Genomic DNA, 21,199 nt, shown 5'->3' on the forward strand with positions numbered 1-21,199 from the left:
GGGACATGAGTAGTACACACAAACCCTGAAGTATTCACACTGATCTACAATGTTGAAGAAATTATTTATCTCAGCTTATCCTGAGATTTTCTCCAGCAAAGTAGCAGTCAATCCACACAGTGGGATATCAAAGTAAGGATCACAGCACCTGATACAGTAAAGGCTACAGGACTAGACAACATTCTGCTTTGGAGTAACACACAGAATTCTGGAGGACTACAGCCAGTTAGGCAGCATCTCGAGAGGGAATGGGCAGTTGATGTTGCACACCAAGATCCTTTATCAGGACTGGAAAGAAAAAGGGCAAAAACCAGAATAAAAGGGAGGGGGGAAGGGAAGGAGCACAAACTGGATGGTGATAAGTGAATCTAGCTGAGTTGGGAAGGTAGATAGCAGGACGGGGGGGGGCTGGTGGGTTGGAATTGGGAATGATGTAAGAAGCTGGGAGGTTGAAGAAGAGTCAAAGAGCTGAAGAAGATGGAAAAGACAGGGGAGGATGATAGATCATGGAGTAAAGGAAACTTGGGGAATCAGAGGAAGGAAGAAGTAGGTGATAGGCAGGTCACGAGGGTGGGGGAGAACAAAGAGAAAGGGTAAGCTCCAGATTTTCTGCAGCTGCAGTCTCTTGTATCAACATTTTGCTTTGTGTCCTATTGAAGACTTGGACTTCAAAAGGGAAACCCTCCTTATGGTTGGAGCAGTTAGACCTTGTAAAAAGGGCGAAAGGTGGCGACATTTGGAGGTTAATCACCCCATCCCCAGAACACCAATGCAGTTTCCTCGGGTTCCCTGGCAAGGTGTCCTCTACCCAGCTCTCTACAGCTTCTTCATCAATGGTCATCGTAAGGTCAGAAGTGGGGATGTTCACTAATGATTGCCCAGTGTTCAAATCTAGTCACAACTCCTCAGAAAATGCATGAAGCAAGACAACATTCAGTAAACAACAAGTAACATCCACACCACAAATTGCCAGGCAAATTCCATCTCCAAAAGCAACAAGTTCAGCGGCTTAGATTTTGAGATTCAATGGTAGTACATTTGCTGAGTGCTCCTCCATCCAAATCCCTGGTGTCATCACTGGCAAGAAACACAACTGGATGAGCTACTTGGATATCATAGGTACAAGAGAAGTCAGGGGCTCCCTGTCAAGTGACCAACCTCCTGACATGCAAATCCCATTTCCAAAGGAGTGTGATGGAATACTCTCTACTCTGAGTGTTTGAATGCAGCTCCAGTAACCACTAACACCTGGACAAAGCAGCCTGCTTGACTGGCACCCCACCCATCACCATAATGTGTACCACAGGCAAGAAATAGTGTGATTACTTCAATAGCATCTCTCAAACCTACCAACACAAAACCACCAAAATGGCTGGCCAAGGCCTGCAAGAACATAGGAATAGATCTGCCCGTAGGTTCTCTTCTAACACAACCAAACTGAATTGAACATATTGCACTTTTTTTTACTAGATTTACATCCCTTGCCAGTAACACCGCGGGAGCCATAATCAGGACTGTAACTCACCAGAATGACAACTAGAAAAGGGAGGGAATGGGACACCACATCCAAAAGATGAATTCAAAATAACCCAGAGGTCTATACTTATAATCCACAGAACTTTAGAGGTCTAGTTCCTCCTACAGTGCAAAGACATACCTGTAACTAAGTAGGTTAATTGGTCATTGTAAATAGTCTTGTGACAGGGCGAGGGTTAAATCAGGGGTTACTAAGCTCACTATGCTGGACGGGCCTGAGCCAGGCTGTATTTCGAAATAAATATACTTGGGACTAAAGACTGGGGGTTAACAAGTGATGTTGGTGAAGCAACCATGAAATGATTTGGATGACTGTAACACTCAACATATTCCTTAATCACCTTTAAGAAAACAAGCTCAGCATCCTTAAATGGGTTTTGCTTACTTTTGAAATTTGTCCCACAGCAACTACCTAATAAAGTGGTTTGGTAGGCGATCCATTTGCAATGCTGTCAGCTAAGAATGGCAATGCTGATCTTGCCAACCTTGTCTACCTCCATGATATAGAGACAAAGATAAATAATTTCTTCTTTGTCTAATTACACAGGTTTGTCAAGTCTTCCTCTTAAGAGCTATTGGTATTTCCATTATAAATACTTTATGATCCACTTCGTGTGGTTGAGTTGCTTATTAATTATTCTTCCCTGTCCCTTCCCCAAAACCTAACCACTTCTTCCAGTTACTTTCATGGCAAGAAATATCTTTTATTTCTTAATCCCATGTCCATCACAGGTAAAGCCCTCCCAACTACTGAGCACATCTACATGAAACGCTGTTGCAGGAAAGCAGCATCCATCATCATAGAACCCCACCACCCAGGACAAGCTCTCTTGTTGCTGCTGCCATCAGGTATAGGAGTGTCGGGACGCACACCACCAGGTTCAGTAATAATTACTACCCTCAACCATCAGACTCCTGAACAAAGGATATTAACCACTCAATTTCACTTGAATCACAATCATTGAAATGTTCCCACAACCAAATGACTCACTTTCATGGACCCTTCATCTCATGTAATCAACATACCGTTTGTATATTGCTTGCTTGTTTGTTTGTTTGTTTGTTTATTATTTCTTTCTTTTTGTATTTGCACAGTTTTTTGTCTTCTGCATTTCGGTTGAACACCCAAGTTGGATAATCTTTCATTGGTTCTGTTATGGTTATTATTCTATTGAGTATATCCACAAGAAAAGGAGCTTAGGAGAATTAACAGCGCCTAATGGCGACTCCTTTGCTTGCATCTTCGGAAACAGCTCTATTTCCATCTTTAAAATCTCTATTTTTTCCCTTTCAGGGTTCTTTTGAAGACCCTGACCTGGAGTTACACGCTGACTACAGTTCTTTGCGGGAATGGAACCTGCTCTCAGGGTTTCACAACTGGCCATTATTCAGCATGCCCAGGGCACGGCCCGAGAGCTCAGCTCACCTTCAGAGGGCCAAGATCTCGGGGCTCTGGAGACAGGCGGATCGAAGGCTGGAGATTGGTGTATTGTGGGAGGTGGAAGATCCAAGGCTGCGTGCCCAGAGACCCGAGATCTTTGGGCCCAGAGCTTGGAAAAAGCCACACAATGGACTTTTAACATTGTAAACCAGCGAGCTGTTTGTTATGTCTCCCCCCTCGCTGTGAGACAGAGACACCTCTTTCTCCCTTATTAGGGAGAGAGAGCACCTGCGTTATGTTGAATACCAGGTGAAATGGGAAGTCTTCTGGGTAACTGCAAGTCTGTGTCTTTGCTGTTGCTTTGTTCATGCTTGACTGCTTCGGTGGTGGTGCCAATGGTTCTTTTTTGTCGATGGGGGGAGGGGGTATCATTGCTCGCTGCCGCTTACGCATGGGAGGGAGGGGAGTTGGGGGGATCTTTGGGGTTCTAACATTTAACTGTCGTTCATTCTTTGGGGCACTCCTCTGTTTTCCGTGGAGGGTTGCAAAGAAAACCCATCTCAGGATGTATTTTGTATACATTTCTGACATTAAATGCACCTTTGAAATCTTCGAAAATGAATCTCAGGGTTGTATATGGTGACATATATGTACTTTGATAATAAACTTTTCCAAATTTGAACAAAAAATAGAGATTTCCAACTGTTTTCATACCAAATAAAATCAATCTGAATATGCTCAAGAACTCGATTTGTAGTGTCAGAACAAATGCTGACTACAGCAATATACAGCATGCAATGATAATAAAATGGCATTCACAAAAACTAAATATTTTCACTGATTGATTATGGAGACATACAGGGTACTACAGCACAGAAACAGACTCTTTGGCCCAACTTGTCCACACTGAACTATTATTTTCCTGAGTCTCATTGATTTCCACCCGATTCATAACCCTACACACACCTCCCATCTGTGTACCTATCAAAAGTTCTCTTAAATTCTAAAACCAAACTATCCACCACTTCTACTGGTAACTTCCACACCCTCAGAATGAAGAAGCTTCCCCTCACGTTCCCCTTAAACAATTCACCTTTCATCTTTTACCTATGACATCTAGTTCTAGTCTGACCCAACTCGTGGAAAAAGCCTGCTTGGATTCACTCGATCTTCACCTCTCTTAATTTTGTACAACTCTATTAAATCTCTACTCATTCTCCTACTCTCCAGGGAGTAAAGTCCTAACCTATTCAATCTTTCCCTATAACCCAGGTCCTCAGGTCCTGGCAACATCCTTGTAAATTTTCTCAGTACTCTTTCAATCTTATTGATATCTTTCCTGTAGTAAGATTATATATGTAAATATGTTTTTCACACTAACATAGTGGTCGGTGCCCATGCATTAGCATCCCCATGTTAAACAAAGTCACGCACAGGCATTCTCTATTAAGGGAATAACCTTTAAGAGAACGTCATACTCAACTCAAATGATCGCACTGCTACTGCTAGTGGGGAAATTACAGTGGATAACATTTTATTGCAACTGATTAATTCCTCTTTTATAAAAACTGCAGATGCATCCTCACAAATAATGAGTTAAAACAGTAGGTATATTCTGCTGACTAACCTCATTATCCCTAAAGGAATATATTTTCACTCTTAATGGATTCACTTTTGTTACCCATTAAGTGTTTTTTTTTACAAGAAGCCAGTGTATATAAGTTTTCGTTCTCCTCAGATTTTATAAACTTCCAAAGCGGTGGTATAAAAACAGTGACGTAAATGATGAAAACATATTCCTGCTCGGCAGTGTCATGAAGTAAAACATGTTAATGGGGAAGTAGAAGAAAGGTTAGACCATCTACAGTATTTTCTTTCAACACATCTAAGAAAATCAGGGAAAATGTACCTGCTCATTCAGTTCCAAGAGTGTGAAATTGACCTTTTAAATATCAGATTTTTAAAAAAACACTGCTGAGTCTACAAAATAATACCAGAAACGGTGAGACTTATCTCACCTAAATGCTTACGACTTTTTTATAAGTCATAGAGCAAAATATTCCCAGACCATTTGTCACTGAATATACCAACAAGTTTTTGATCTTCAGCTGCAATATGCGAGCCTCACTCACTGGGTGGGGTTCCTCAAATTACCTCCAAAGTACAAAATGTAACCTGTTGTGTCTTGACTAATTATCCTCCACAGAGCAGTCTGATTCATATGCTATTTAAAATCAGATGATGTGTATGGCTTATAAAACATTTTTAAGTCTCAACAATTATTTACAGATGTAGGTCCATTACTTGCCAATATATCTTCATGGAAGCAGACTGTCAGCAGACAAAATGGATGGCAGAGGGGTGAACGGCTATTAACTTTTTAGTAGTAATCTTACACTTCTACTGTCTTGGAATTCAATTGATAAATGATTTTATGGCTGTGAAAGATTTCAAGTGCAGAAAGTTTAAATTATGTTATCAATCATAAGCCCTTTGTGAACTCCTGTTGCCACAGAGAGAAGCTTAATTTTTACACACTGCTCAAAATAATGAGAGTTTACAATTAGATCTCCACTATTATTACTGATTTTTAAAAATCTCATTTGGTAGGAAGCTTTCAGATCTAAACACCATAGAATAGTCACAGGGGAGTGATATACGAAGTCAGACAAGCTATATAGACATTAATTAATCCCATTCCACATTAATCCAAATGTATTTGATTATAATACAAGAGAATCTGCAGATGCTGGAAATCTTGAGAAACACACACTAGATGCTGGAGGAACTCAGCAGGTCAGGCAATGTCTATGCAGAGGAGTAAACAATCGACATTTCGGGCCAAGACCCTAATTAGTTTACATTAAAGTAGGATGGAATTTTAGAAAGTACTAGCATTTTTTTAACTGAGTTTTTTTTGTGGGATCATATCACCAGGGGTTTAAGATTTCCAGACCAAATCATAGACTCTTGATCAATGGCCATCTGTTTTAAGGTTTCAAGATTTACTGTTAAACTGGTTTAAGATATGGAGAGATACGTACCCTCGGACAGCATGTATGAGTCGTAGGGATGGATAGGCTGTCTGTATGCTCAGTCTCTTCTTCAGAATCAGCTGATTTACACACTCGACATGTTTTTCCCCTCCTTTAACCATGAACGCTGGGATCCAGAGAACACTGTCATTCAATAATGCCAGCCTGTTGACAAATTTCTCTCTGTCTGTCTCACTCTGAAGACTTCCAAATGCTCTTTGCACAACTGATGGATTCATTGTGACAAAATCAGATTTGAGTCCAACATCATCAGCGTACTCCAACAGGGGCGCAAGATTACACCTACAACAAACAAAATAATTGGTTTTCTTGGTAATTGAATTTCATTCCCAAGTAATATCAGTAGAACTGATAAATAAATTACACATAAGGAAAGGATGAAAAATTTCTCGAACGACCAATGTTATTTCATATGTGTTCTATTGAATTCTGTATCATTATCAGTAGCCTATCAAAGCCATCTCTGCATATAAAACATTGCCACTTTCCTGTAATTTAGTCTGGGCATTGAATATGTCTAGTTGCTTGGATAAAGGAAACACAACCCATAACAATAGGTCTTAGCCCCTTGAATTTTGTAATGGGATTTTCAAAGCATTCCACAATGAAGGAAAGCTGCCTTGGAACAGTGATAGAACTGTTCCCGACTTTTCCGACTCATTCTCACGCTCTACCTGTCAGCTGCCACTCATTTGGCGAGGTGATCAGAAGAGGCAATTCATAGAGACCTGGAGTCGTGCAGTAATACAGCATAGAAACAGGCCATTTGGCCCATCTGGTCCTTGTCAGCCATGATACCCATCTACGCTAGTTCCATTTGCCTGCACCCTGTCCCATATCTCACTACAGTTCCACGTCCTTCTGCTGACATTCTCACTGCTTAGTGAAAATCCGGAGCGAAAAAACAAAATGCTGGAGGGGCTCAGCAGGTCAGGCAGCATCCATGGAGGGGAATAAGTGGTCTACATTTTTGGCCAAGATCCTTCATCAGTGAAAATCAGGAGATCTTTTCCCCCACCTATCCCCCAGATAGATTGTGACAGCAACAAGAAAGTTCTGATAACAGCTTTATCTCACTTTTCAGGGACCCAAGCCAACAGTTAACTGGATGATATCTAATGCTAGTTAAGGTAGAGGCAGAAGAATTTTCAATGAATTCAAGTGGATAGAGGATGGAAGACAAAGATGGACTGAACTTGTTAAAACCAATGACGGAGGTTGTACCAACTGATATAGATGTAGCTTATCAATGGTCCAGGGTTGAAAATAGACTGTCTGACATTACAGTTAATGTGTAAATCAGAAGCTTGTCTTGAGATCCAATAAGATACCGATGTTATCAATATTCTTGCTCAGACTCAAGCAGAAAGGGTGGCATAGCTCACAGCAGAGACCAGAGATAATGGTTTCACTTCTCCTACAACTTGGAGTATAATTTTAGACTCTTGCAGATAAAAGTCTGCCGATCATTCTGTGAAATTTGCACCATTATCATGGTTGCATCAATGTCTACATGGTAACTCATCTTCCCTGGTAGAGACATTATAGACAAATGATCCTCTTCAGGAGCACTAAATTAGTGTGAAATTATCAGCCATTGCTTGCACACCTCTTTGTATATTTGGTGCATCTGAGTAAAACCTGCAATCAACATCCACACCCTTTTGCAGCATCATGAATTAATTTTTCTCCTGAGATCTGAAACGTTCTGCTTTGTGGAAAATATGGCTACAGATGTCTGGGGTGTCTGCGGAACATAAACATCAAGATAGCATTGATGGCTAGAGGACAGTCAACCCTCAAGCGCCCTCCAAAATAGAATATTAAATGTCAGGGCTGTGAATAAGTATAATAATTGCAGACAAATCGGTTTGGTGTGATTGAGGAACTGAGGCAGAATATAACAAAAGCACAACCAAAGTGACCCTTAAAAAAATTGGGAGGTAACTACCAAAATGTAGGAAAACTGCTCCATAGATAAGTCAAGCAAATAGCTAACAAGGTCATAACCACAAAAATCATACCACTGAGCTGTGACACTTTTAACATAAGTATCCAATATAATGTCATTGCAGGAAATAAATTGTACATTCAAAAGAAGAAAGAGGGGCAGTCGGGACATTCTGTGCACCACAGTTCCCAAGAAGATGTTAGAATGTGCATAATTAGACACTGGGCAAGGTGCAATAAAAAAGAGTTAGGTTTAAGTGGAGCGGCCATCGTGTGAGCGAGTCGGTGCTAGAGTGGGGAGCTCAGGCTTTGGCTCAAAGAGGCTTTGGTAAGGAGAGGTGGAGACTGTAGGTAGCTTTTTCTCATTTAATTTTTCTTTCTTTCTTATTGCAGGGTTAGAGCAGTGGGGATACCAGGCAGAAAGGTGAAATGCTCCTGTGAGCTGTGAGCCACGAGAAGGCAGGAAGACCCCAAGTGTCCCGGTAGACTACACCTGCAAGTGCATCTTGCTACAGCTTCCTTGAGACTATGTTAAGGAACTGGAGCTGGAACTTGATGAACTCTGCATCATTTGTGAGGCACAGGCATTGACTGACATCTCATACAGTAGTTATACCTAAAGTGCAGGACACAGGTAAACGGGTGACCACCAGAAGCAGGTAAGGGGATAGGCTGCCAGTGCAGAGTACCCCTGTGGCTGTTCCCCTCAACAGGTATATCGTTTTGGATATTGTTGGGGAGGGCAAGGAGAGGAAATCCACAGCGGTTAATTCTCTGGCACTGAATCCTGCTCTGTGACTCCGAAGGGGAGGGAAAGGAGAGGAGTGCAGTAGTGATAGGGGATTCCATAATTAGCACAGCAGACTGGTTGAGAAAGAGACACATGGATGGAATGTTGCCTTCCAGGTGCCAAGGTCTGGGATGTCTCAGACTGGGGTGAGAGTGAGCAGCGGAAGTTGTGCTCACTGAAGTTGGAAGTCACTGGTACCAATGACATTAACATCACAGAATCAATGAAAAACCACACACTGATGGACCAACAGCCCATGTGCCAAAGGTGACAAAATGTGCAAATACAAAAATAATCTAAATAGTAGTAAGTAAAAAGGCAATAAACATCAAGAACATGAGACGAAGAGTCCTTGAAAGTGAGCTCGTAGGTTATGGGAACAGAGTGAGTGAAATTGAGGGAAGTTATCCTCACGGGTTCAAGAGCTTGATGGTTGAGGGGTAATAACTGTTCCTGAACCTAGTGGAGTGAGTTCTGAGGCTCCTGTACCTTCACTTTAATGGCATCAGTAAGATGGCTTGGGTGGTGAGGGTCCTTGATGATGGATGCTTCTTTCCTGTAACAGTGCTCCATGTAGATGTACTCAGTGGTGGGGAGGGCTTTTCCCATGATGGACTGAGCCGTATCCACTACTTTTTGTAGGCATTATTGTAACTTCAAGTAATTTTTATGTATTATACCATAATGCTGCCACTAAACAACACATTTCATAACATAATTCATTGAATTTGTTGCAAAACCATAGATTTCAGTGATAATAAACCTAATTCTAATTACTCTAATTCAGTTAATGTCAATGAACCATTAGTAGCACTATCACCTTGCAATTCATCACAACTGTAACCTTATGGCTAAGAATTCCTTTCAGTCCCTCATCAACAAACTGGGTACCTGAACCATGTTTAGCGAAAGTGCAAAAGCCAGGAAGGGCACTGGACATATCTGAAATGAGGTCTGACTTGTGCAAAGATACAACACTCAACAGCAGAAACAATCACATGCTGTAGAAAGCACTAAGCATTCCTTCAATTAATATGATTCGGGTCAGAGCTCAGCAACCGAGCCACTCATGAGTGATTGCGGAAGTTTGGCGATACCTGTTTAGAACGATGAGGAGATTGAGACAGTGAAGATTCGGAGAGAGAGCGAATGCAAGAGGCTGTCTATTCTACCTGGGTAGTTCACAGCCGGGGAGCCAGTCTCAAACACGAGGACAGTGATTCAGGTGTGGGAAAAAAAGGGATAGAAATGTTTATTCCAAGGATTACAAATCTTCCTAATTCTCCGTAGAAGACTGTTGTTCAAGGGAAATGAGACCCAGGATCAGTAGTAGTTAGCAGAACACTATCGTAGCAGTAGCAATCACCAGTTAGGGTTCAGTTCCCACCGCTGCCAATAAGGAGTTAGTATGACTTCCCTGTGACAGCATGAGCTTCCAGCTGCTGCCCCCGTTTCCTCCCACATCCCAAAGACATATGGTTATGGTTAGTAAACTGTAGGCATGCTCTTTTGGTGCTGGAAGCATGGCAACACTTGTGCTCTATCCAGCACATCCTTCACTGATTTGATTTGATGCATACGACAGACTTCACTGTACATTTCAATGTTTCAACGTACGTGACAAATAAAGCTAATCTTTAAATCACTGGATCTTATTGAATGGTGGAGCGAGCTCAAAAGGGCCGTTTGACCCAGTCCTACAATAGGCTGGTATGTTCATATTCTTAAGGAGCATTAAATAGGAAGTGAAGTCAGTGGGGGTCAGAGGAAAATTCCACCAGGTTTACATGAAAACGGGTATAGCTGGAGACCAGCCATTGCAAAGTTCTCAAGGTTCAAAGTACATTTATTATCAAATTATGTACATGTCACCATATACTATACAACCTTGAGATTCATTTTCTTGCAGAAATTCACAAAAGAACAAAGAAATACAATAGAATAAATGAAAATCTACACACAAAGACTGACAAACAACCAATGTACAAAGGAAGACAAACTGGAAATACAAAAAAAAGTAAATAAATAATACTGAGAACATAACGCAAGTCGCTGATGAATAATGAACCCCGGTCCAATACACTTCATCTCTCTTCCAGACGAAACAGAGTGCCCATCCATTATCAGAGAAAACAAATGCAGATTGGGTGCCCTGTACAATAATTATCTGTTCAATCTGCAAAGGCGACCCAGTGACTTTGTTTTCCTGGTACACTCCCACTTCATCCTCTCTCACATGACTCAAACAAAACCTAAAGCAGCAACATCTCATCTTCCAGCTGAGTACAGCACCACCCTCAAGACTCAGCAGTGAATTCAAATATTTCAGGTCACTATGTCTGCAGCAGAACTGGCCAATTCTGAGGATGGGCCATCAAACTCGGATGCTGTCTGACCTGCTGGGCATTTCCTATGCTTTCTTTTATCTCAGATTGTTAACAGCAGAAGTCCACATCCCGCTGCTGCAGCACTGAGTGTATGCCTCCTCTCTATCCAGGCAGATCAACTCTGATGAACACACCTTCGCTACCCTTTCCCTTTCTCATCTGCGACCATCACTAATTGCCTCAGTAGGTCTGTTCTGGTCTACAAGCTCTTACAGACATCCCCCTCACCCTTCACCACAACTCTAAATAGGCCTGGCCTCTAACATTTCGTAGTTCGCAAAATTACGGAAATGTTAACTCTATGCCTAGCATTTTCTGGTATTACCACTTCAATAATCTTCCCACCAGCAATAAATAGGGCTCTTTCTTTTTGATCGCAATACTTTTAAAAAAGGAAGTATTCTGTGGCTGCATGTTGCAAGACCTGAGCAGCATTTAGGTTGGAGCCAACAACTGTTGAACACCTTTGAGGTGCCAGGCAAGAGCCCTCTCCAACATGAAGAAACCAAACACTGGCTTAATTTCTCACACTTCCGTTCCACTGTAGAAGCCGTGTTAAAGCTATAGCTGGAGAGACATGCAGATGCTGGAATCTGGAGCGACAGACAGCCTGCTGAAGAAACACCATTCTTTTCTCAAGCAAATACTTCTCTACCCACTGAGCTCCTCCAGCAGATTGTTTGTTAATGCTACGGTTCCCCTGGCAGATTGGGGACAGGTCCCATTCTGAAGTAAGCTACTCATTTTACGACAAAGCACGTGCTAGAACCAGAATTAGGTTTACAAAGTAATATCATTAGCATATATCATGAAATTTGTTGAATTGCGGCAGCATTACATTGCAATACATCATAATAAACACTGTAAATTACGTTAAGTATAGTAATCACGGGTTCATTGTCCATTTAGAAAGCTGCTGTCCCCGCTGCTGTCTGTGAGGAGCTTATATGTTGTCCCCATGATTGCGTTCACCTCCCCCAGGTGATCCCCCTTCCTCACACACTCCCGGTAGGTTGGAAGTGGTGTGTCAGTACCAGAAGCATGGCAAGTCTTGCAGGCTGCACCATAGCACATCCTGAGTGTGTTGATTGGTAACTCAAACAACACGTTTCACTCTTCTTCAATGCACATGTGGTGTATGAAACTAATCTTTAACTTCCTTTAAGAACTGCCATGCAATACGCCCTGATCTTGAGTCCTATTTGAGTCACACAGCACTATTACTTTGTTGTGGTCAAACCAAAATCTTGAAACGGAGAAGCCATTAATGTCGTGCAAACACGACACGGACTGCAGCAGCTCACCAAGGCCCACAACCACTGTCACAGAAATCTAAGGGTGAGCCTTAAATCACATCACGCCCATCTATTAAGCAAAAAGGCCCATTTCAGAATCAGAATCAGGTTTATTATCACAGATACCTGTTGTGAAATTTGTTGTTTTGTGGCAGCAGTACAGTGCAAGACATAAAAGTTACTGTCACTTTTCAAAAATAAATAATTATATAGTGCAAAAGAGGAATAACGAGGCAGAGTTCATGGATTCGTAAATCCGTAAAGTCTGATAGTGGAGGTTGTTCCTAAAACATTGAAGTGTGGGTCTTCATTTTAAAAATCTTTTTATTGTTACATAATCTTCTACAGCTATAAAATGATACAAAACTTCAACAGATTAATATGTATACAATTAATAAAGCTAAAGAATAAAAAGCTGATCGGAAAATATAAAAATGGAAAAAAATTTATATATATATATATATATATATAGGAAAAAGGGGAAAAAAAAGAACCCCATCCAACTAGCAAAAAAAAAACCCACTAACTACAAAAAAAAAGAAACAAAACCATTAGGAATCAACCCCCTGGAACAATACGTTCGACCATCATCTAAATATAAAAAAAGAGTCATCAACTGCCATTTCATATTTATAAAAAAAAATTGGAAGGAAACCATATAACTTAATTCAAATTAAATGATAATATTTGGCAAAAGAACCCCATTTTCTCTCAAAATCAAATCGAGAATCAAAAGTTCTACTTCTGATTTTTTCCAAACTAAGACATAACATTACTTGAGAAAACCATTGAATTAATGTAGGGGGAGTGGGTCTTCAGGCTCCTGTACCTCCTCCCCGATGGTAATAACCCAAAGAGGGCACGTCTTGGATGGGGAGAGTCTTTAATGATAGATGCCGCCTTCTTGAGGCAGTGCCCTTTGAAGATGGCCTCGATGGCACAGAGGTCTATGTCCATAATGGAACAGCATCAGAGACTGCAAAACGATGTACCAAAGTGATAGACTGATTCTGGCATTGAACCAGTCCAAAACAGGCCAGGAACTATATGGTACAGCAAAGTTAAGGATAAATAAGATGTAATAATCACTGATCTTCAGATTTCCACACGACATAAAAGAAGGCCATTCTGCCCATTAAGTTTATGTTGGTTGACAGACCAATCCCATTCCACTACTAATTTTCTCTGACCCCTATTCTCCCCACATTCCATTCAACTCCCCACACCACCATTGATCCTACTAGTTATCTACAGTACATACCGCGGGCAATTTAGTGTAGTTAATTAACACGTCTTTGGGAAGTGGGTGGAAACTGGAACACTCGAGGAAAGTCACATGGTCACGGGGAAAACATGCAAGCTCCACACAGATGGCAGCAAAATGCAAGACTGGATGCAGACCACTAGCGCTGGGAAGAAGCAACTCATTATTTCCAACAGTGTGCCACACAGTGTCTTTTTCAGTTACTATTTAAGGCTACCCTACATCATGTTTCCAATGCTTATGAACCAAAAGTTCTGATTTAATCTTACTTCTGTATATTTTCAAGTGCAAACTGCTCCTGGAGTTTCACATACAGTTAAATTTGAGAACCATTTCAGTTTGTAAGCAGATATAATAGTACATGTGTACTTAGCCTCCTGCTCGATTCACTTTATACTTATGATTTTGCAGGTAAGTACAATTCTAATGCAGTATTTAGGTTTGCTGATGACACCACTGCTGCTGACCATATCAAAGGTGGTGACAAATATGCATATAGGAGGGAGATTGGTTGAGTGTTGACACAGCAACCACCTCTCACTCAATGGCAGCAAAACCAAAGAGCTGATTATTGACTACAGGAGAAAGAAACTGGAGGTCCATCAGCCAGTACTCAACAGAGCAGGGGTTCCCAACCTGAGCTCCGCAGACTCTTTGCTTAATGGCATTGGTCCATGGCCTAAAAAAAGTTGGGAACTCCTGATTCAGAGGAATGGAGGTGGAGCTCTTTGGTTTTAAACTCCTTAGCACCAACATATCAGAAGTTCTGTCCTTCGACCAGCATGTAAGTGCCATCACAAAGAAGGCATGGCAGCACCTCTACTTTCTTAGAAGTTTGCACATGGTACCAAAAACTCTGACAGCTTCTACAGATGCACAGTGGAGAATATCCTAACTTTACTTTATTGTCACCAAACAATTGACACTAGAGCGTACAATCATCACAGTGATATTTGATTCTGCGCTTCGTGCTCCCTGAAGTACAAATCCAAGTAAATATAATAAAAAATTTAAATTATAAATCATAATTAGAAAATAGAAAAGGGAAAGTAAGGTAGTGCAAGTTAGGTCCGGATATTTGGAAGGTACAGCCCAGATCCGGGTCAGGAGCTGTTCAGCAATCGTATCACAGTTGGAAAGAAGCCGCTCCCAAATCTGGCCGTACGAATCTTCAAGCTCCTGAACCCTCTCCCAGAGGGAAGAGGGACATAAAGTGTGTTGGCTGGGTGGGTCGTGGCCTTGATTATCCTGGCAGCACTGCTCCGACAGCGTGCTGTGTAAAGAGAGTCCAAGGATGGAAGATTGGTTTGTGTGATGTGCTGGGCTATGTTCACTATCTTCTGCAGCTTCTTCCGGTGTTGGACAGGACAACTTCCATACCAGGTTGTGATGCACCCTAGAAGAATACTTTCTACAGTGCATCTATAAAAAATAGTGAGTGTTTTAGGGGACAGGCCAAATTTCTTCAGCTTTCTCAGGAAGTAAAGGCGCTGGTGGGCCTCCTTGGCAGTGGACTCTGCTTGGTTAGACCAAGTCAGGTTATTTGTGATATTCACACCGAGGAACTTAAAAGCTTTTGACCTGTTCCACCTGCGCACCACCGATGTAGATGGGGTCATGCGGTCCGCTACTCCTTCTGAAGTCAACAACCAATTCCTTCGTCTTGCTGACATTGAGGGATAGGTTATTGTCTTCGCACCATTCCACCAGGTTCTTAATTTCCTCTCTGGTTGCATCATGACCTGGTATGGGGGCACCAATATCCAGGAATGGAAAAAAAGCAGTGGATACATCTCAGTTCATTCCAGAGGAGGCTCTGCCCACCACATGGTGTACTGCCGCAAGCAAGTCATGCCCTCTTCTCACCTCTCCAAATGGACAGAAAGCGCAGAAGCCTTAGGCCCCACACAACCAGATTCAGGAATAAAATTCATTTTCAAGGACTCTTTATAAAACGTGCTCTTAGAATTATTTTTATTTATAATTTCTCTTTCTTCTTTTGCACAATGGTCTTAATTAGTCTTTGTTGATGTATAGCTTTTCATAAAATCCTACTGTGCAGTATTTCTTTTTTCCCTGTAAAGGACTGGAAGAAAATCAACCTAAATGTAATACATTTACTTTGAACTTTGACTATTGAATTTGTACGCAAAACAATGAACTGCAATGAATGAATGGTCAGGTGAGGTAAGCTTTCAAAACGTCCAAAGTTTAAATCAGGATTATTTTCAAACGTACAGGAATATCTGCGGATCACATCATTGTGTAACTTTTTCAGTGAAATCCACAAATAATGGTCACTTCACTAACACATTTTTGAGATTAGAGAAAAATGCCCACTGGCAGGATGGGCTGAGGATTCAGCACTGTTGTGGTACAACTTTATCTCCTACATACATTTTCTTTCAGTGTGGCTTTCAGCTGGCAAATGGAACAATTAAGCGTGACAACATCCTAAGCATATTCCATTGTTCTACTCATTGACGAACTCTGCTTACACTTCTCTTCAACAATACTTCTAATTAAAATCAAATCTCATGAACAATTTAACTTTATTTTCAGGTAGTGCTATCTTATCTCCTTCAGTTTACCCACAACTGTTTGATAAAATGATACTAACAAAATGGCTTCTATGTACTGTATACGTCGGAACAACAAAGGATATATAATAACTATGAGGAGAAGCAAGACTAACAGAACTTGTAGTCTTCCACTTATTGTTCTACCCATCAGAGAGGTAGCAGTTAGGTGTTTACCGTCTCGATGAAAAAGAGTGGGTTCATGAGCTCATCAAATGTGGCATTAGGCAAATTACTCAGAATTTCTTCACTGCTCATGAATTTGAATAGTCAAATTGTTCAGCAGTCTAATCTAGCATCGCCAACTCTCACATGTGATTTTCACTGAGTAAATATACTGTGTGTAGTCAATTTTGAACCCAATGGCATCTCTTTCCGCTCCTGCATAATTCTATTCTGCCCTCCAAGAACAAAGGCGTGAAAGATTATGAGGAAGAGACAGGAGAATGAGTTTTGAGAGGGAAAAAAAAATCAGCCATAATCAAATGGTGAAGCAGACTCAATGGGCTGAATGACCTAATTTTGCTCCGAGTGCATGTCTTATGATCTAAACTATGCTTAGCACCTTCCAATTTCTCATTTACCAGTCGCCCATCAGTGAAGTCACCTCGAGACACAGATCGATGACAGACAATTCTATCTCCTCCTCACTACTCCTGTCCCTCATGGTTTTTGAATTCTTAAACTGTCTGCCTGATGTTCAGGACCAGTTGAGCAGAAAGTTCAGTTTCAGTAAGTGAGGAAATGGGAGGCGGAGCAGACTCATTGAATCGATTGACTTAACTCTGCTCCTATATCTTATAATCTTAAATATTGCGAAGTTTCACACCAAAGCCACCAGTCTCTACTGCAAACTGCAGCTATAGAGTTGCATTATTTCCAATGCATCTCATTCCAACTCAAATATGTTGCTGGATTCAGTCTCTGCCACTGAAAATCCAATCCTCATTCTTATCATCCCTACACTTGACGATTCCTACATGCTCCTGAGTAGTTTTCTTTCTTTCCACCCTCCATAAACCGGAACTCTATCACTCATATACTAACTCAGAGCATTCAGCTCTCCCTGGTGTTCACTAACCTCTGGCAAAGCCTGCCTTAATTTTGATAGCTAACTCTTCAATCTCTTCCAGGCCAACAGCAAAGTTCGAAGTACATTTATTATCAAAGTATGTATCTTCTCATAGGCAGCGACAAAACATAGAAACCCAACGGAACACATAACAAAAGACCAACAAGCATCCAATGTGCAGAAGAATAGAAATAAATCACGCAAACAATAAAAGTAAGCAAATAGCATTCAGAACAAAAGTGAATCCACAGCCTTGGCCTCAGTTCCATGTGGAGCCGAATAAACGTCATGGAGCCCGGAGCAGGCCACAGCCTCAGCTCCGTGCGGAGCCCAGTAAACGCCACGGAGCCCGGAGCAGGCCACAGCCTCAGCTCCGTGCGGAGCCCAGTAAACGCCACGGAGCCCGGAGCAGGCCACAGCCTCAGCTCCGTGCGGAGCCCAGTAAACGCCACGGAGCCCGGAGCAGGCCACAGCCTCAGCTCCGTGCGGAGCCCAGTAAACGCCACGGAGCCCGGAGCAGGCCACAGCCTCAGCTCCGTGCGGAGCCCAGTAAACGCCACGGAGCCCGGAGCAGGCCACAGCCTCAGCTCCGTGCGGAGCCCAGTAAACGCCACGGAGCCCGGAGCAGGCCACAGCCTCAGCTCCGTGCGGAGCCCAGTAAACGCCACGGAGCCCGGAGCAGGCCACAGCCTCAGCTCCGTGCGGAGCCCAGTAAACGCCACGGAGCCCGGAGCAGGCCACAGCCTCAGCTCCGTGCGGAGCCCAGTAAACGCCACGGAGCCCAGAGCAGGCCACAGCCTCTTTCACTATATTAGCAGAATTCTTCCAATTCCTTAGTTATTGCAACTTTGACAGCCTGACCTTCAGCTGCCCAGGTTCTTGGCTCCGTTATTTGTTCCCAAACCCTCTTTAGTTGTCCACTTCACTTTCTTCAATAAGTTTCTCTCTAATAAGTTCTTAAATAGTTTGGTGTCAAAGTTCATTTGAAAACACACTGTAAAGTAACTTGAGATCAAATGCAAGTTATTGTGGAAAGACTCTGAAGGTTTCAATCTATCCATTCCTCCCTGTATCATTGTTAAATTAGGCAAGTAATCCTAGAAAACACAATTGCTGCAGAATAATAATACAAACTTAAGATGTTTATATTTTGAACTGTAAAGATTAAAGATTAGCTTTATTTGCCACACGTACATTGAAAGAGTGAAATGTGCCATTTGCATCAATTCAAATCAATGAGGATTGTGCAGGGGGCAGTCTCCAAGTGTCACCACGCTTCTGACACCAACATAGCAGGCCCACGATTTACTAACACTAACTCATACATCTCTGTAATCTGGGAGGAAACTAGAGCACCTGGAGGAAACCCACGTGGTCACGGAGAGATCACACAAACACCTTACAGATAGCAGAGGGAGCAAGTTGAACCTTCATCAGCGATCGCTGGCTAAGTAAAGAGACTGCACTAACCGCTATGCTACCCAAAGGATATAGCACACATAATTTAAGTTTATTGATCACTCTATTGTACTATCAAATTCTTCACAAATTATCAAAGGATCCTTAAGCATACATGGGTTTCCTTGTCCCCAAGATGAGTAAATAATAAACGTAGGTGCATAAAAAGATGGTTCAACATACCCAGCTTGTTTTGTTCCTTTGTTTGTGATATGGAACTACTGACTCTTTTTTGCTACAGGTCAGAAGCTGGTATAACCTAACACCCTAGCACATCCATTCACTTACTTTCAAATGGATCTCAATTTATCATGCTTCATTAATTTCATTAAATCAGTTAACAATTTTAAAAGATTGAAATACTTAGTTCTTTTCAAAAAAAGGGGGGAAACAATTGCCTTTGTTGGAATCAATAAAGCATTAACGAACTTCGGGTAAGACTGCCCTCGGAATGCTTGACCAGTTGAGGTGGATGGGCTTCGTGGCTGTGGGCTCCCTTTTGTGAACTTTAGTTCTGAGTGTTATTTCTTTACTTTTTATTGTTTGTATGATTTGCTCTTTTCACACATTGGTGTTTGACGGTTTCTCTTAATGAGTTCTACTGGGTTTCTTTGTTCTTATGGCTGCCTGTAAGAAGACGAATTTCAAAAGTGTGATAATAAATGTACTTCGAACTTTATTTCTGCAGATGTACAATTTTGTGTTCTGGCACAATGCAATGTAAATCCTCTATAAATCTTCCACATAACGTAAGAAGTTCATGGGTCAGCTGTGGTTTGGAAGAAAACTTAGTCTAAAATGCTAAGCATTTTTATGCCAGTGATATTAAATCTGATTCTAATAAGCAATGTAACAGCTCTATAAAACTCTGGTTAGACCACACTGAGAGCATCGTGTTCATTTCTGGTCGCCTCATTATAGGAAGGAAGTGGAAGCCTTAAAGAGAGTGCAGGAGAGATTTACCAGGTTGCTACCTGGATTAGAGAGCCTGTTTTATAAGGAGAGGTTGAGCGGGGTAAAACTTTTCTCTCTGGAGAGAAGTAGGATCATGGGTGACTTGTTAGAGGTGTACAATGATGAAAGTCACAAACTAGGCGGAGAACCAGATTTTTTTTCCCCCAGGGTGGCAATGGCTAATACAAAAAGGCATAATCCTAAAATGTTTGGGGGAATGTCAGAGTTAAGTTCATTACCCAGGGTGTGGTGGGTGCATGGAATGCACTGCCAGGGGTAGCTGTAGAGACAGAAACATTAGGGTCATTTAAGAAACTCTTAGATAGGCACATGATGATAGAAAAATGGAGGGCTATGCATGAGGGAAGGATTAGATTGATTTTAGTGTAGATTAAAAGGTGAGCACAACATTGTGAGTCAAAGGACTTGCACTACAGCTGTTGGGTATTTACCATTGTTTGTGTCCTATACATACACGCATATTTGCTTGAGTGTTAGTACATGTAATACTAATGATTGCTGGCTGGGCAAACCATGATATCATTCAGTTTACCATTCTGGCCTGATGCCCATGCTTAATATCTCTCATCTGAAATTGAGTTCAGCAACAAGGAAGACGTGCACTCATTAAACAGAGTAGCAACTCTCGTAAGTTAAATTTCCAGACATGCTTTATTATTTGCTGACGAGGATTCTTCAAGGAGTTCATGCTGTCTGTCATTCTTCACTGTTGCTTAAGAATACAGGGATTGTTATCCTGGCTGTTGAATGGCTTCTGCACTGGCTAAAAGATCCTACTTCATCATGATCATTATGTGCCATGTCGTATGAGGTGGGCAATTGTGGTCTTTGACCATGATTGTTCTTGGCAAAATTTTCTTCAGAAGTGGTTTGCCATTGCCTTCATCTGGGCAGTGTCTTCACAAGATGGGTGACCCCAGCCATTATCAATACTCTTCAAAGATTGTCTGCCTGGCGTCAGTGGTTCAATAGCCAGAACTTGTTATATGAACCAGCTGCTCATATGACCATCCACCACCTGCTCCCATGGCTTCAGGTGACCCTGATCTGGGGTGGCGGGGCTAGGGGTGGGTGCTAAGCTGGTGGTACACCTTGCCCTAGGGTAACCTAAGGCGAGCAGAGGGAGGGAGTGCCTTACACCTCCTTTGGTAGAGTCGCATCTTCACCCCACCACTCAGATCCTGCTTAAATCAGTAATTTCCAGAAACCATTAGTAAGCAGCATGATAGGATGAACAAGCTGTTAGAGATGGGCGACAGAAGACCTCCAGTTGCAACGAATTCCATAGACTCACCACTCTCTGGCTAAGAAATTCCTCCTCATCTTCATTCTACATGGAAGTCCCTCTATTCTGAAGCTATACCCTCAGGTCCTAGACTCACCCACCAAAGGAAACATCCACTCCACATCCACTCTATCAAGGCCTTTCAACATTTGATAGGTTTCAATAAGATGG

General features: G+C 41.9%; 1 protein-coding gene across 1 annotated transcript in view; it reads right to left on the reverse strand.

Annotated features, from left to right (window-relative positions):
- Positions 1 to 21,199, reverse strand: part of st8sia4 (ST8 alpha-N-acetyl-neuraminide alpha-2,8-sialyltransferase 4) — an 80,622-nt gene that overhangs the window by 34,956 nt on the left and 24,467 nt on the right. The window contains exon 4 of the mRNA XM_073067831.1: positions 5,962 to 6,255. Coding sequence (XP_072923932.1) covers positions 5,962 to 6,255 — 294 coding nt within the window. The remainder of the gene's footprint in view (positions 1 to 5,961; positions 6,256 to 21,199) is intronic.

The sequence above is a fragment of the Hemitrygon akajei genome, chromosome 2 (genome assembly GCF_048418815.1).
Source record: "Hemitrygon akajei chromosome 2, sHemAka1.3, whole genome shotgun sequence".
Lineage (NCBI taxonomy): Eukaryota > Metazoa > Chordata > Chondrichthyes > Myliobatiformes > Dasyatidae > Hemitrygon > Hemitrygon akajei.